The sequence below is a fragment of the Echinops telfairi genome, unplaced genomic scaffold (genome assembly GCF_000313985.2).
Source record: "Echinops telfairi isolate 266 unplaced genomic scaffold, ASM31398v2 ScPeMD7_49;HRSCAF=173, whole genome shotgun sequence".
NCBI classification, from domain to species: Eukaryota; Metazoa; Chordata; class Mammalia; order Afrosoricida; family Tenrecidae; genus Echinops; species Echinops telfairi.
In genome coordinates this window covers 3,343,572-3,360,912 of record NW_022103947.1, presented here as the reverse complement: position 1 = coordinate 3,360,912, position 17,341 = coordinate 3,343,572, and the positions used below count along the sequence as shown (strand labels likewise).

General features: G+C 40.4%; 1 protein-coding gene across 1 annotated transcript in view; it reads right to left on the bottom strand.

Moving 5' to 3' along the window:
• Positions 1 to 11,354: 11,354 nt before the first annotated feature.
• Positions 11,355 to 17,341, bottom strand: part of LRRN1 (leucine rich repeat neuronal 1) — a 66,896-nt gene continuing 60,909 nt past the window's right edge. The window contains exon 2 of the mRNA XM_004715911.3: positions 11,355 to 14,584. Within this exon, the coding sequence (XP_004715968.1) occupies positions 12,166 to 14,313 (2,148 nt within the window). The 5' untranslated portion in view covers positions 14,314 to 14,584 and the 3' untranslated portion in view covers positions 11,355 to 12,165. The remainder of the gene's footprint in view (positions 14,585 to 17,341) is intronic.

Sequence of the window (17,341 nt, the reverse complement as noted above, 5' to 3'; positions counted from 1 at the left end):
AATCACCAAACTGTCACCACAATTCAAAATTGTCCTGTCTTGGATTTTACTGGCCAGCACATTCCTTCCAATGTCCTGATTGGAAATTAAAAAAAAAAATTACTTAATAGACAAGCTAAATGAGGCTAAAATAAGTCCCTTACTGAGAGAACATGCTTAAAGTCACTCACTGGTCACAGAGACATGTTTGGGATAAACTCGTATATATTTTGACTTACCTTCATCAAAACGTTTGTGGAAAAAAATCCATTATCATTTCATTTCATTTCCCATGAGCTATTTGAATTCCACTCATATAATCACTCGCTATTTGGGGTGAAGGGGCCCTGGGAGTGTAGTGGTTATGCACTGGGCTATGATCTGCATGGTCAGCAGTTCAAAACCACCAGCAGCTCTTCGAAAGAAAGACTGAGTTTTCACTCCCAGAAACAGTACAGTCTCAGAAATCCACAACCGGGTCACTTTGAGTCAGCATTGGCTCAATGTCATTGAGTTTGGTCTTTGATATTTGGGGTGAAGAGAGAGAAAATAACCATTGAATTGGTACCCTGGGCCAGGTGCTACCTTAGGCATTGGGGTTAATGGAATGAATAAGACAAGGTCCCTCCTCCTGCTTCCTCTAGTAGTAGATAAAGCCATCATCTGTGACATTCGCCCAAGGCTGACGAGAGCAGATGACAGGTTGCAGTCACACTCTGAGGATTTGAGGAGGCTTGTCTACAGAAACTCTGAGGAAGCAGGGAGGGTTCAGCAGGCAGGGCTCTAGGCAGAAGTGTGTGTGTATGGAAGAAGGTAAGATCAGCTTGGTATGACTGCAAAACAGAGAGCAAGAAACCCCGAACCAAAACCAAACCTGTTGCCATCGTCAATTCCAAATCCCAGTGACATATCACAGAGCAGAATTGCTCCAAAGGCCTTTTAATCGCTTCCTCCTTCCTCTCGTCCTGTTTTATCTTACACTTATTGGAACAAAACATTTTCCGTAGAGTTTTTCTGGCTGAAATCTTTATGGAAGCAGATTGTCAGGCCTTTCCTGTGCTGCTGCTGAGTGGGTCCAGGAGTCTGCGTTTGATTATTAAAGGAGTGCAGAGCCCAAAAGAGGCTGTTGCTGATTCTGACTCATGAGGACTCCAAATAAGCAGAGGACAGCCACGCTCTACAAGGTTCTCCAGGATGATCTCCTTTTGGAAGGAGTGCAGACTGTAGGCCTTCCTTTCAAGCCGCCTCTAGGTGTCTTCATCTTTCCACTAATGTTTAAGTGTTTGCATATCAATGACACCCAGGGGCCCCTTTGAATGAGAAGGCCATTGTCTTGCACAGAGTCTATTCCAAATAATAGCTCAATATGACAGAGTAGAATGGCCCCACAGGGTTTCTTAGGCTGTGGTCTTTATGACAGCAGACAGACTCCCCTGCAGACCAACTGGTGTGTTCTTAACATCGCAGTTTTCTATTAGCAGCTGAGCTTTAAAAAATTGTGCCTCCTTCTGAGCAAGTAGGAGGGGTGTAGAAATTGAAGTTAGCTGAGTTAGAAAAGATAAACTGTGCTGTGGGGAAGAGAGTAAGACTGATGGGATTATCCAGTCCTTTGGCTGGAGCTGCTGGCTAGTCAAGACCCTATCAATCGTTCTCTGACCTCCAAGATGATTAGCCAATGGATGCTCAGTGCAATTAAACATGCATATCAAGGACAGAACTTCTACTCTGATTCTCTTTCCATATATCTTAGGGTTTGGCCAGGGAAACTTCAAGAAGAAAATCTAAAATCAGTCAGGACCCACTGAAGTCAAGGCACTGTCTCCTCTTTCCAGATGCTGTTTTTAAGTTTTCTTCAGTCTCTGGTACTAAAATGGGAGGGTTGGGATTAATTGTAGAAAGCTCTATATGATTTCCTTAGAAGAAGTGAGATAAGAGAGGAGAGGCTGAACCCAAAAGATCAAATTTTGATGTGTAATCTCTGCACTCTTACCATGGTGGTGGAATCCCTTGTGTAATTTGAACGATGACTGTGTGTGGCTGCGAACCCAAAGCATGGAGGTTTATGCCCCCACAGAGGCACGTTGGGAGAAAGCCTGGTGATCTACTATCAAAAAAATCTGTCACTAAAAATCCTACAGAACATAGTTCTTTTCTGACATACATAGGATGCCATGAGTAAGAATTAACTCCACACTTTTTTAAAAAACCAGGTGGCATACCCATGAGCTTTTCAGAGGTGAGAGATGTCCGTCACAGTAGCCCTAAGCCTCCTGTCCCACTATTTAGCATTTCTACAATGATTGCACGGCTTCCTTTCCATTCCCTCCAAACACTTCCCCAATGTGGCCATTGGCAATTACGGAAGACAAAGGAGATCATAGGTGAATTCACATTACTCATTTTCAAAATGCAATGATTTCTGGAAGAAAAACAGGGAACAATAAGCCTTCCAGAATGTGGGGAATTGCACAAGTGTATCCTCCTGAAATCTATCTTGGAAGGAAGAATCAGAGTGATCCTTAGAGGTAAGAAGGCTAGACTTCATCCTACATACTTTAGACATGTTTTCTGGAGATACCAGCCTCGGGAGTAGGACCTCATGCATGGTAAAGCAGATGGGCAGTGAAAGAGATGACGGCCCTCAATGAGATGCATTGTGGGATGCGTGGTTGTAACATTGGGCTCACATAAGAACAATTGTGAGGATGGTGCCAGACTGGGCCGTGTTTTGTTCTGTTGTGTTATGAGTGGGAACCAACTTGACGACACTTAGCAGCCACCACCACCCCGCTGAAATACAAAGATATCTGCAGGCGAGTATTGTGTTGATATCTATAGGCGAGTACGCCCAGCTACGAAATTCACTGACATTTGCTATTTGCCTAAAAAAATGTAAGCAGTTGGGAGTTCAGCATTTCACTTGGAAGATGAACACAGATCCAAATTCCAGATCTCTGCAGTGGCTCAGCCCAGGCAGATGTCTGGGGTTATCTGATTTCTATAAAGTTGGAAGAAAGCTAGGGCTGAATTTTCCAGACTTTGATGTGGGGAAAAAAATTAATCAAGAAATGCAGTCTGTTTCTCTAATTAACCAAATATCATCTCGTTCTTTACAGCAGTCCACCAATCTACTATCAGCTGAAATAAAATCTGTTTCTGGGCAAAAATATTCATTTGCCCCAAGTCAAAGGTAAATGACTTCATTCAACAAACTTCTATTAACTTTTGGATTGTGCAGTGTCTTTCATTGTCTAGAAAATGGCTTGTCTCTGTTTATGAAGCTCATGGAAAGCTAAATATAATTCACATTGTCTGTGGGCATGGATAACAGATCTGTAGAATAGCCATTTAAATCTTCTCCAATCAACAATTCTGACGGTGGATTGATAGGATCTGAAACCAGGTTTGGACAATGGATCATGATAAAAATAACGTTGTGTTATTTCCCCAATGTACTTGTTAAAAGCTGAATTATGGGAAAGAATATTCTCTTGCACTTCTTGCTATGAGGAATTTCTATCTTAATCAAATTAAGAATCCAATGAAAATTCCATATGAACAGAATCTAGAGCCAGAGTATTTGGTTATGCACAAATGTCTTGGACTAGTTTTAATTCTGTAAATACAAAATTCCATATGAAAAATGTTTGATGTAACATACTAAATATAAAAACACTAAAAATTCAGAATTTTATCTAAAGAAGTAAACCAGAAATATTTGGGCAAGAGGCACATTAAATAGAAGATGAATTAGTGCTTTGAAACTCTACATCATCCATTTCAATTTTGTAAAATATGCACTTCAATTTCCCAAGTGCACTTCCTTTTTTCTTGGCACCACAAACTCCCAAGGCAATGTGTGCTATCTGCCGGCCACTGACTGTACTGGGCATAAGCAATAGGGGGATCGCACACCCGATTAATGCGTGTGTTTTCCTCTGTCCCACAGCTGAGTGTCCATATTAAGAGCCCAGGGCTTGGGAAGGGCTTTCAAGCAGCTCTTGCAAGCTTCCCTTATTTCTTCCAAGATGGCTTATATCACATTGATGCTATGCAATGGTTAACTGAAATCAAATCATATGGGGGAAGGGGGAGAAAATGCTTCCCCTGGGGACTCTAGGCTCCCAGATCATGCAGGCTTAACTGGTCATAGATTCAGAAAATCTTGTTACAACTTTCCTTCAAGCCAAGTTACTTATTTGGTTGCAGGCCTTGCAATGAAATGACTAAACATTTGGTGCTTAACCAAAAGGTTGTTGGTTAGAACCCACCCAACAGCAGAGAAAGATCTAGCAATGTGCCACCTTAAAGATTACAATCTAGATAACCTATGGGACAGTTCTACTCCATCACACAGGTACTCCTTGAGTCCGAACACACTCAGTGGTACCCAACAGCAGCATTTTTCATGGTCCTTGCCCCTTTTCAGAAAACCTTGAGAGTGAGTGCATACTGAGAATAACTGATACAAGGGGTTATAGGGAATACAGGGGTGGGGTTAAATGATAGGGAGGGTAAGGGGATTTGGGGAGTAAATAATGAAGATGGGAGGGGGGAGGGAGCACTAAAAGGGATTGTGATTTCATAACTCATCTTAGAGGTGATTTAATCATGGGAGGGGGGTTGTCCTAAAATTGATATGGGGTGATTGTAAATTTCTCCTTGATATGAGTGAACTATTGAATTATGATATGCAAATTATTTGCCAAAAAAAACTGTTGAAAAAAAAAAGAAAGAAGAAGAAGATGACTTCGAGGGACCCCAGCTTTGACCCCAGCCTTCCATGTCTGTAAGAGGGAAATCCTGTGGTCAGGGTGACTTGTTCTCTTAGCTCTGTGTGTTTTTCAAACTCTCGCTTAAGCTGCGAAATTTGAGTTTATATGGTGAGATTTGAAGTTTGAACTCTACACTGGCCAGGCTCTTTGTGCCTATATTCTTCCCTCCTCCATTTCAGCCTCTTGGTGGGAGGTTCATAAAAGATGGTAGTTTGCATGGCTGTCTGTCTTCCTTGATAATTACACCTGGAGAAAATGAGCAGTGCAGGTGATATTAGGAGGTCTGGTGGTACAGAAAGTTACATGTTGGGCTGCTAAGTACAAGATCAGCAGTTCAAATCCACCACCAGCTTCTCCAAGGAGAATGACAAGGTTGTCACTTTCCATAAAGATTTAGTCTCTCAGAAAACTTAATGAGCTGTTGTATTCTGCCCTACTCTATCAGGATGAGTTGGCATTAACGTGATGGCAAAAGGCAAAACAATAGAAAAATAATATATAAAAGGAATTGTCAAATTAATAATTACCCAGATAGATATTTATACAGGCTTTAAAAAAGTATACATGCTTTACAAAGTAACTGAATGTGGGAAGATTTTTCCTTAAATGAAAGAGAAACCATGTACAAAAGCATATGTATTATTCTCATTCTATATTCATGAAATATTTTAACAATTTTATGTTTATGTATAGACATACATGAAAATCTGCATAAAAGAAAACTAGAGGGAAGTACATCTTGGTCATTTTCGTGTTACATGCTATTTTTTTCTTATTATACATTCTTCTCCATTTTATCTTCAGAGAGCATGTATTACTGAAATGTTATTTTGACATGAAAGACCAGAAACTTCTTATTACAAAGGGTGGTGGATGTGCACTGAATAAAATTTGGTCAAATGAGGCATTATGAATAAAAGTATACAGTGCACTAACAAGAGGGAAAATAATATGGGAGCTTATGTTTTAGCTGCAATTCATAATACCCACATTTCTATCAATGACAAAGGAGATATTTAAAACACCATTCTTAGAAGATAAAACATATTTTTAAATTAAGAGCTATTGATGTCATGGAGATAAAGGGCTAGGCTTAAAACTATCTGATCCAGAAGTTCTCTGAAGATTTTATCCTCCATGCTGCCCAGTCGACCATTGATTTACATTTTCTACATTCCTGACTGGGACTTAGCTTGTGAACTACACTCAGTACTTTCTGCCTCTTCCCAGCTTTATGGTTTCAGCCCTGTTGCTTGGTCCCCTGAGGATACTCTGTTGTAAAGATCTTGCTGTTCCTTACCTTCTGGGGCTTTCCAGGGGATTCACTGTAAATTACTTCAGTAAAAATCTTGCAAAGGGATCTTGTTGACTGCCATTGAGTAGAAGTGACTGGAGGCAACCCATGGGCACAACAGAAAATGTTGCCTTTTTCATACCATACCCAGGATTGGACCATTGTGATCCTTAGGGTTTTCTTTAGCTGATTTGTGAAAGTAGATCGCCGGGTTTTTCTTCCTTATCTGTCTTAGCTGGTAAGCTCCATTGAAACCTGTTCAGCATCAACCAACACTCAAGCCTCCACTGACAAATGGCTACTGAAGTTCATTGCTGTAGTTTAATTCACCAGTCCTCACAATCTGTGCAGAAAGGAACAGTTCAACCACTGAACCAATGATGCCCTCTGCAAAGTGCTAGATACACAAAGAATCCCTTCCTCCTTTTTCCTATAGGCATCACTGTCCACCCGCTTCTGATCATGGGGTTTGTTTTCCTGTCCTTACACAAAGCTCCTCTGTGGAGATGAGCAAGATGTGCTAAATGCAGACTGATGCATTCAAATACAACCTTATTCATCCAGGAGATTCCCTTATTAGGCTATCTCATCAGGGTCCCGGCTGAAATTTACCTCGTCAGTTAGTCTTCTTCTGGGAGAGGGCACTGAGATGGAGAGGTGGGACATGATCTGACTACTGGTGCCCAAGTTAATTTCTTGAGGTGTACAATACTAGTTTGGCCTTATGTAGCACATAACTGACAAAATAAGAGTATATCAGGAGAGCACTTTCTTTTTATTTTTTAAAATTATAACCGTCTTAAGTCATTTACCATCTGGGTAGACTTTTGTGGAGAAACAGGTTTGCTGATTCATGATCAACACATGCTCCACAAAATTGGCGACTTTAATAAGAGCAGTGTGTATGTAGTTGCTAAAGTTGTTCCCAGCTAAGTAAGACACCACCCTTGCCAACTGTTCCCTACTATGAATTTAACATTTTCCTATTTAAGATTTGTAACTAGGCTCTGAATTGTTGTGGATTTTACATAAGCCTTCATTTCTGCCTGTTAGTTTATTTTTTTGGCTAAGGAAAGAATGAGCTTGGAATTCCCTCCACAAAACTTTTGAAATGTTCAACTTAGGCACATGGAACAAATAGGAGGGTCTAGAGGGGTTTGTTTATTGTTAAAATGCGGGCTGATGTGAACAGAATGGTGATATGTAATGTATAGATCCCCAAGAAATGATTTTGAAGCTATAAAGAAAGTCTTTGGTTCATATTCCAGTTCTTCCAGGTTGCGTCCAACTCCTGGTGCATCACTTTCTCCCCTCTGGGGGCTTTATTCTGCGCGACTCATGTAGCCTGGATGTCCAGCACTCTCAGCAAGTGCTCCTTCCTCCCTTTATCCCAGAAACCCACTGCCTTGGAGTCAATTTCCAGTAGACAGCTTCATCTTCCCACATCTCCCTTCCCACCCCAGACTGGAGGGGCTGGTGAGTTTGACCCTCGGACCTTGCTGTCTGCCTTTGCAAACTCACCCAATAATCCCACCAGGGATCCTGGAGGTAGAAAGTGCAAGTAGCACCCCAGTTAGGCTCATGTATTTAGAGAGCTGTGATTGCTACTGTGGACCTTAAATTCCTATCTGTAGATTGGAAAGGATAAGGCACAATTTACCATACTATTTTCAGAATTAAATTAAGTCCTCAATTTCTCAAGGCCTGTACTACGTAAAAGTACCCTAATCTACACCAATGGCCAAGTGCCGATAATAGTGCTATATACTTTAATTACCATAAACTCTCTGAGGCTTTTTTTTTTTCCTAATGCAAGTCACTGATTTAATTCTATGAACATTCTGTGCTGGGCAACCTTGACTCAGCAAGTATTACAAAGATTTCTTTGCCCATCGCTTCAGTCTCCTGAGGACCTGACTTCATGCTCAAGAGAAGGTGCTGACATCAGTGCACTGCATGGCAGGGCGTAAGGAATGTGGGGGCAGGGAAGGAGTCCAGACTGAATTAGATCAAGCCCCACAGAGAATCTAGGTCAAAATTATTCTGGAACTCCAGATGATGATTCTAAAACCCATATTTAAAGAGTCCCTCTTCCTGCAGGCAATCCCTCTTGAATAATAATAAAAAATATATTTACAAGCAGCTTGAGGGTGAAAAATTGAGGTGAAGAAAGCATTTTCAGTTGTACTGAGAATGCACTAGAAATCAATTCCCCTTTTCAGTGAAAAGAAAAGCAGAAGATTTGTCTTTCCTGGCAAACACAATGTGCCAGAGATGTGAAATATTCCTCCCCCAGCCCACCACCCCAGTGGTATTAATAGTAGGGAAGAAAACAAAACGTCTTGGACGGTGACTAGAAATAGAAAGCTGACATAAGAACAGACTGTGGTCTTCTTAGCAAACAGATCATCGCTTGAGAGAAAAATCCAGTTTGCTATGATTTGGGAAAAAAATTGGAGATAATTCCTTTTTGCCAATCACATTGCCAAATGAGAAAATATTAACAGTTAAGCATTACATTTGTTTTTTTACCTTCCTGTCCTCAGTGCAATTTACTGTAGTTAGATGGGCAAATTAGGAAATGCCCGTTTTAAGAAACTGTTCAGAAATAACTTAAGAATAACCTTTGTGAACTCAAGTTGGAAGTACTTGCTGTGCCCTCACACTAGCATGAAACAAAACTTAGAGAACTGTAACAGTGACTTCACTGGTTTAGGTGAAAAACATTTGCATGAAACATTTTGTAAGCTGAAATCACATAAAACAAAGAAACAATTAGCATTCATTCATGTAGGGACTTTTTGGGGGTGCTCTCAGGCCCCCCAAAGCACCTACCAAATCATACCAAAGAACACATAAGAAGTAGAATAACCTTACCAGAATGTTCACTAGCTCAGGTCAGAAGTTGGGCAGCTTGGTCCCCAGGTGTCAAGCTGGTTCTAGGGAAGAAGCTGGGCTGCACAGCTTTCACTGCTGCGGGTGTGTGCTGGCTCCACCCAAAATGAACACTGAATGCTAGTGTCACTGTTTCACCTATTTCATAAAAGGAAGGTTGGCATAAAGTGAACTTTATGAAAAGGCGAAGACAGCTTTCACTGTGGCTCAAAAGCTAGTTCGATGTATAATTTCTCTGAATGTCCAATTTATCAAATTGAATTCAGTGAAAATGAAATACTAAGCTTGAAGGAAATAGTACTCTTGCCATCTTGCTCGCTTGTCAACTGAAAACCAACTGATTAGCTTGTCCTTTTCCCATTAAAATATAAATTCCCAAATTATGAGAGGGAAGTGGTAAAATGGGTGCTTTCCCCTAAACTAATCTGGCAAAAGATCTTGTTGACAAATGCCATTGGACTATCTGAGGCTTGCTTTTTTCCCAGAGCAGAGAAAAGGGCCAGGCTGATTTTCCCAGAGCAGAGAAAAGGGCCAGGCTGATTTTCCCAGAGCAGAGAAAAGGGCCAGGCTGATTTTCCTTTATTTATACAATTGGAATTGGAGTGTTCGCTGTGTGCCAGGTCTTCGTTGCTGCTTTGTCCCCCGCTAGATAGCTGTAAACTTCTTTGGGCTAAGTGTTCTCTGTTGTCCCTTACCATGGTCTACAGATTGATCAAATGGGTTGTTGGTCTCTGTGGTTATTTGAAGACAACACCCACCCAAAACAAAATCCCCTGAGGTTACATCTAAATTACTTCTTTTTCTCCATGCTCCCCATGGGCACTTGGTGGGACCAATCATGTAGAAACCTTCTTGAGTCTCTGGCTGTCCTTGTGCTAAAAACCTATCCTGAGTGAACTGAAACTTTGAAGTGTAGCACACCAAAAGTTTGTTCAGAATTAAAAGATGAACTCCGCATTGGATTCTAGAAGGCAGATGGATCGAAAGCCACGATGGAGGGCTGCGTTCTGAATGGATACACAGTCTGGCCTGGAAAAGTCACAGCCCTCTCTGGCCTTGCTTTTCTTAGCCAACAAATAGAATCTGCTGGAAGATCTCTTTCCTACTCAGACAGCCCTTGTTTATAGGTTGTGGCCCATTTGCCCAACATTAGCTATTCTCTCTTTTTTATCTCTGGAGAGAAGTGGGAAGGAAAGTGCTCTTCTGTTGTTGTGGAATTGTACAAAGAAATGCATCTTCCAGATTACATCACCTGGACTGTCTTTCTGTTCCCTGGTACTTGCTTTGGCTCCCCAGGCACCAGCCAACTTCCTTTAGCTTTTCCTTGGCAGTAGCTACCTCATGCAACCACCTTCATTTCTCTGCCTCGTCAATTTGCTTTCCACATGTCCCTTCTTCAACCTGTACTTAATTTTTCTCCCCTCTCTGCTTGTACTGGCTTTTTCAACCCCTAGCTTCTTTTCTGTTCTAAATTTTGCACAAACAATCTGTGTCATCTTGTAACATGTCATTCTGCAAACTGGTTATATAAGTGAGGACTTCCAAAGGTTTGTGGAAAAATAGAATGGAATGGAAATGGATTTTTTTCACTTTTTGTACCTACCATCATGTGTGTTAATGTCACAACCAATCCCCCCTACCCCCAATCCTGACCAAGAAATCAATACAGCCCTGGCTGCAAGTCCAGTCTCCTGCTAGACACATACATATATAAATGGCTTCAAAAAGTCTGTGAGATAGTGGAATTAAAAGAAAATAGGACTTTTTTTCTATGAAAAGGCTGACTGTGCATGTGTGTGTACATTTGGGTGAAATAGGCCTATTGTGCATAATTTGTTCTGATTTATTTTAATTATTATCTTGTCTCAACAGTTATCTCCACATTATTATAAGGACTAATTATGGTGATCTTATTAATATCCATTAAAAATGATAAGTTGCATTTAAAAGAATACTATACCCTGTGGTTTATAAATTGATGGACAGTATGGAAATATTAAAATGAAATCAAGTTTTAGCAAGACCTTTATAAAAAGGAATTTGGCATATTCAATATATTGATACCATTGTTTGTATGTGTGTTTGTTGTTGCTGTTTTACAAGTTTGGTTATAAATGTGATATGGTGATATGCCTTTGCCCCCACATGAACTCTCACTGCCTGGCATTAGGTCCTGGTCAGTCATTTTTAAAATATTGAAATCCTTACTTAAAATTTGCTCATTAAAATATATATTTCTTTTCTTAGAAATGGAATTCAAAACTTTTTAGGACCAAACTTTGAAAACAACTCACTGCAGCTGACGTATGTCAGTGGTATTTTTTTGTTGGTTTGTTTGTTTTTCTTTTATAGCTGTAACATTATCACTGCAACCAACCAGGGCTACAAATGATACCATATTGCCAGTGTTCTAAAAAAATCAGAACAAAAGTTATTTATTATAGTTCTGTCTTCATGATATACCACATGTTGGTGAGTTAAACACAACAGAAATATTTTGTCTTTCTTAAGGTATCTACTAAAGATAATAAAAAGAATCGAGTAAAATTGTCATGTAGTTTGTTACATTAAAAAATCTGATATACATATTTCTATTGCCTGTTAGCTTGTTCTAAGTCTCTGTAACTATTACAAAAAGAAGAAGAAGAAGAAGAATCATTTTTTAAAGGCAAAACATTCAATTCAGTTGCTACAGCATTACAGTACAGTCAACTAACATCACTCAACAAAGGTAACAACTCCAGTCTGAGCTTCTTCAAGTCTTTAGACCAGATTGTTCAGTGCTGCAAACTGTATGCTATCTTTTTTGTAAGACATGGCAATTTCTATTGATGGCTTCATAAGAAGGGGCCATGCTACTTGGTAAAAGCACAGGGAAGCCCCAACCTGTCATTAATTGTTTTACTGAGCATTATCATTAAAACAGCAATATTGAGTTTAGCACAACTAAACTAAACTAAAATAATAATAATAATAATATAGTCATCATAATAATGGTAAGAATAAAAATCAAACACCCACTGGGGGCCTAGAAAAGCCACCAGACATGTCAAACCCTTGCGATACGCTATACTAAAAAATTTGGAAATATCCAGCCATCCTCTCCACTCTGCCACACACTAGCAAAGTCAAAAATACAAAAGTCTTCAACATGTTACTTTTGCAGAATAAAGCAAAAATGTCTTTGTGCTCCTTTCTACCAGAAGCAAAATGTCCGCTGAGTTACCACATGTAATAGCTTCTGGATGTGTCGACCTGGGTGGGCTTGTCTGTGGAACCATCCTTGTCTTTCTCACTGTCCGCTTCCCAGAGGTTAATAAGAGGTGGGTACAGCTCATTGAGAGGGATCGAGGAGGTTTTTTGCATATACTTTTTCAAGGAATGGTGGTAGTTTTTCCTCTTAAACCTTTTGGCAATGTACACCACAATGGACACCAGGCTGATGACAGCAAACATGGACCCCATCACTGCTGCAAGGGCTGTACTGGTTTCCTGGTCAGAAATATCTAGCATGAAAGCGGAGTTTTTGGTTGTGACATTAACACATGACTTCTGAGTCTGCTGGTGAATGTTGGACACTGTGAGGCACACTTCATAATCTGTGGAAGGCTGTAGATGTGTGAGGTTGTACTCATGAACATCGACGGGGACCCTAGCAGTATATGTTATGTGAGGGTTGTCAATCTTCATGGTGGCAGATGACCATTTTAAGTTTGATGTCATGACATTGGAGTTAACTTTCCAGGACACTAAAATGGAATGAGATTCTGTTTGCTTAACATACATTTTCAGCACCTGGGCACCATCCAGAAGGGTTCCATTCACCTTAATGGCGGCCACTCGAGTGTCTGCTCCTTCCACATTTTGGGCAACACATGTGTATCTTCCTGAGTCTTCAATTTGTATGTTACATATTTCCAAGGTACCTTCCCTACTTAGTTTGTACTTCTCGGAAAGTGTTTCCACAGTGATCTTATTTCCAAGGGGAGTGACCCAGTAAATTTCAGGCTCCGGCTCAGCCATGGCCCGACAGTCTAGGAAAATCGTCTTTCCGACATCCATGTTTAAGTGGTTGGGGAATGTGCCATGAGATATCATAGGGAGGCACTGTTCACTTGAGTCCTGGATTAAGACTTCCTTCACCTGTTGCCCTCTATATTCAGGTGGCATGGCACAGAACATGGACAAGGGCTCCATAAAGCGGATATTGGTCTTGTTGGAGTTGATCCAGTGGATGACACAGTCACACCGCAGGGGATTACTGTGGATGCTGATCTCACGCAGATTGGGAAGGGATTCCACTGTCTTTTGGTAAACGGCATTCAAGGCATTGTTGTTTAACATCAAGCTTTCCAGGGCAGGCACACTGCGGAAAGCCAAGCGGTGAATGTAAGAGAGTTTAGGGTTATTGGTGGCTTCTAGCTTTGTGAGCTCAGGCAAGTTATCCAGAGCATAACGGTCCACAGATACGAGTTCCCCCATATTATTGATTCCCAGTTCTTTCAACCGAAGCATATTTTTGAAGTCCCCTTCTTGGATTTTGTGGATAGGATTTTTGTTTAGGTCTAAAAATTTCAAATTTGGAACTTTTTGGAGGGCCAGTTGAGGGACCTTGATCAATTTATTATCATAAAAAGACAAGCTCTCAAGGCTATCCAGGCCCACCAAGGCATTTCCCGGAATATCAGTGAGATCCATTCCTGCCAAGACCAAGCTTCTCAAGTTGGAGAGTGGCCTGAAGTTCATATCTAAAATTCCAATCACAGGGTTTTCTCCAATCATGAGAATTTCCAAGTTAGGCGTCGAATCAAACCAACGACTATCGATGATTTTCAATTTGTTAGAATTAAGGTGGAGTCTTAAGAGATTTTTTAAGCCTGAAAAAGCATTGGCAGAAATAGTGCTGATTTGATTATGGTTGATGTAGAGTTCTTGTAGGTTGCTAAGGTCTTGCAGACAGTAATCAGTCATCTCCGTGATTTGGTTCTCCTCCAAATGCAGAGTTGTCAGCTGGGTGAGGTTGGCCAGCCCTACCTCCTTAATGTTTGTGAAGTTATTCTGGGAGAAATCCAGCTCAGTCAAGTTAAAAAGCTGCTGCAGCTCCTCCGCCGTCCTTGCAATGTTGTTGCTCTGGAGAAGAAGCACTTGAGTGTCACTGGAGAGGTTGCTGGGGATCCTGGTCAAGCGGAGATCATTGCAGTCAACTGTGGTGGCTTCTCGGTATGTCGACTGCGGGGTAAACCAGGGCCTAATTTCACAGACACAAAGTTGGGGACACTCACTGTTCTGCAGGGCAGCCTGGGTCAGTGAAGCCATCAGTAATCCCAGCACCATTCGGCAAGTTGTTGAAGCAAAGCAAATTCTCGCCATGCTGGCTTGCTAGTAGGCAAATAAAACCCTTGCCACTTGGAAGTTTTAACAAAAAGTGAGTCTTCTAGAGTGATGGGAAGGACAGCAAGCAGGGAATGAACACATTCAAACTAAGTCTGGGCTGAAAGGTACGGAATTCCAGTGCCAGAGGGATGGTTTTCTGAAATTCTCACAAGGCAGGAGTCGTTTAAGTGTGTTTCTCAGTTCCAGGTATGTGCACAGAGGTCTGTGGCATGAGTTACTTCAGCCAAGTCAATGTCTGCAGATGGGCCTGCAAATTAGATGAGGACAGATGTTACTTTTAGTCTTCATATTTTCTACAAAGGTGCAAACACCACATGCACATACTGCTGTCAACTTGATTCTGACTCACAGTTACCTTGGAGGGCAAAGCAGAACTGCCTGCTGCTCCTTAGGCTTTCGGAGGCTGTATAAACAGTGCCACATTTTTGTCTTATGGAGAAGCTGGTCTGAACCACTGGGTCAGGCACTTGCTAATGTATTAAAGCAGATCTGCATATTTTCTTACAGTGCTTTTAGGCAACTTAGCTTCAAATATCAAAGGAACCTATGAAATCACTAGTTTTTCCTCAAATGTGGCAAATAAAGGGAGTTGAACATGTTCATGAAAAAATGGAATTGGAGGATAAATGGAATTTTTCCAGCAACTTTTTAAAGTCCCCTCATGTATGTAAAACGAAACACTTCCAAAAGCCACAGTTTGTGCATGTACAACTCAGGGAGACTGATCCTGTTCATCATGATGTGCTTACATTACTACTCGATGGCTATACCTTGGACTGCTAAACCCAAGGTCAATGGTGCAAAGTCCACCAACTGCTTAGTGGGAGAAAGATGATGCAGTCTGCTCCCACAAAGATTTATAGTATTGATGTTCCCATCAAGATTTATAGAATGGAAACAATATATAGGGTGACTATGATTTGAAATAGAGGAAATAGTAGTAGATTTTGATGGTTATTTTTCCCAAAATTATTCTACCACCATTAACAAAAACTCAGTGCCCGCCCTGGCTACTTCTCCAATAGAGTCAGTGTTTTCTTAATCCTCACGTGGTTTACTGCAAGGATTCAACAAATAGAGCTTATGCTTGATGCCCCAGTGCTCAACATGTACTTGGCAATGCATTAATATTAGCTGCTATTATTATGTTTTTACTTTGCAAAATACTTTATCCTTGTGACTGGCTAAGGTGTAAAAAGCACAAGCAGCCAGGATGAAAAGGCTCATAATGAAGTTATATTTTAGTAGAAGGAAAGAACAGACCCGCCTTTCCATTGTTTTATGAAACCCACAAACCAAGTTACTTTTAAACAATACAATGGTCTTTTTAAATAATGATCAAACCTAGATTCTGGCAAGCCTGAGATTGGAGAAGGAAATGATTGTATTGCACAACATTGACAGGTAACTAGTCTCTGTGGGAGGAAATGCTTTTGACTTTAAGACTCCCTGCCCTCCTCCCCTGTCCCCACCTCCAGTCCATAGCCCTGGCAATTTGGTTACTTTAATATATATTTGCAAAACTCTAGGGGCTCATACAACTCATCACAATCCATACATACATCGTCTAAAGCACATTTGTACATTCATTGCCTTCATTCTCAAAACATTTGCTCTTCACCTAAGCCCCTGTCATCAGATCCTCATTTTTCCCTCCCTCTTCGCTCCCTCCTCCTTCATCAACCCTTGATAATTTATAAATTATTATTTTGTCATATCTTGCCCTGTCCATTGTCTCCCTTCACTCACTTTTCTGTTGTCTGCCCCCCAGGGAGGTCACATGTAGATCCTTGTAATCGGTTTCCCCTTTCCAACCCATACTTAATTCTTATATCAAGAAATTTCACAGCATGAAAACAAACCTCATAGAGTAGCATTGCCTCAGCCACACATTTATTCCATTCTTTTTGTGTCCATTAGACGGAGTAATCTTAAAACTGGTGTAATGCCACCATACGCATTCAGTTAAGAAAAAAATGGTTAGAACTTAATTTTCAGCCTTAATTCAAAATAGAACACGAAAAGAATAAATCTGTATTTATAACTTTGAGGGGAATTTTCATCTTTTTCAGATTTTAATTGAGTTTAAGGAATTATACCAAGAAGTAAAACAGATATTAAGGTTGTGTGCAGAGTCTCCCCAACCAATTTATTGCCATCAAAAAACATCTTCTTTGAAGCTTAAATACTGTCATGGGATATACCCTCATTAGGGAAAATTACATTAATTGAGATCACTGTATTTCAATATTCAAATTTCTCTTTTCAGACATACACACTTCTTTAAAACAACCAGCCAACCAACCAAGCAGCCAGCCAGCTAGCACATCAGCTAGCCCGCCAACCACAGAAGCACAGAAAGGCAGATATCACATAAAGCATAGTAGAACATCATTTTCCACTCTGCTTGCTTATTGGTAGAGAATGAATCTTCCTTAACACACAAACACACGCAAACACGCAAACAGTAGCTACAACCACTACCACAAAGATTCAAATAAACCTACTGCCATCAATTGAGCTATGACTCAATCTGCCTCTGTCAGACAGACTAGAACTGCCCCACAGGCTTTCCAAGGCTGAAAATATTTGTTGAGCAGCTTGTGGGTTTGAACTGCCAAAGTTTTTGTCAGCAGGCAAGCACTCTTAACCATGGTGGCAGCGGGGATCTTTTAACACAAAAAGAAATGCTTGAAATGTTCATTTTGTACACCATTCTCAATTCTCTGTAGTATATTTCACAAGCTTAATTTTTGAACATGACATTGTACACAGAACATAGAGTCCTTAAACCATTCTTAAATATTAAAGACATTGGGTGTTCATTATAATGTAGGGAATATAATGTAATGTAATAATGTATAATGTAATAATTCATTATAATGTAGGGAAACATTATCACACAGTATTTTAAATGCATGGCAAAAATGACTGTTATAGATTTATTTTTTTAATTAAAAGATCATTTTATTGGGGGCTCTTACAGTTCTTATAACAATCAGTT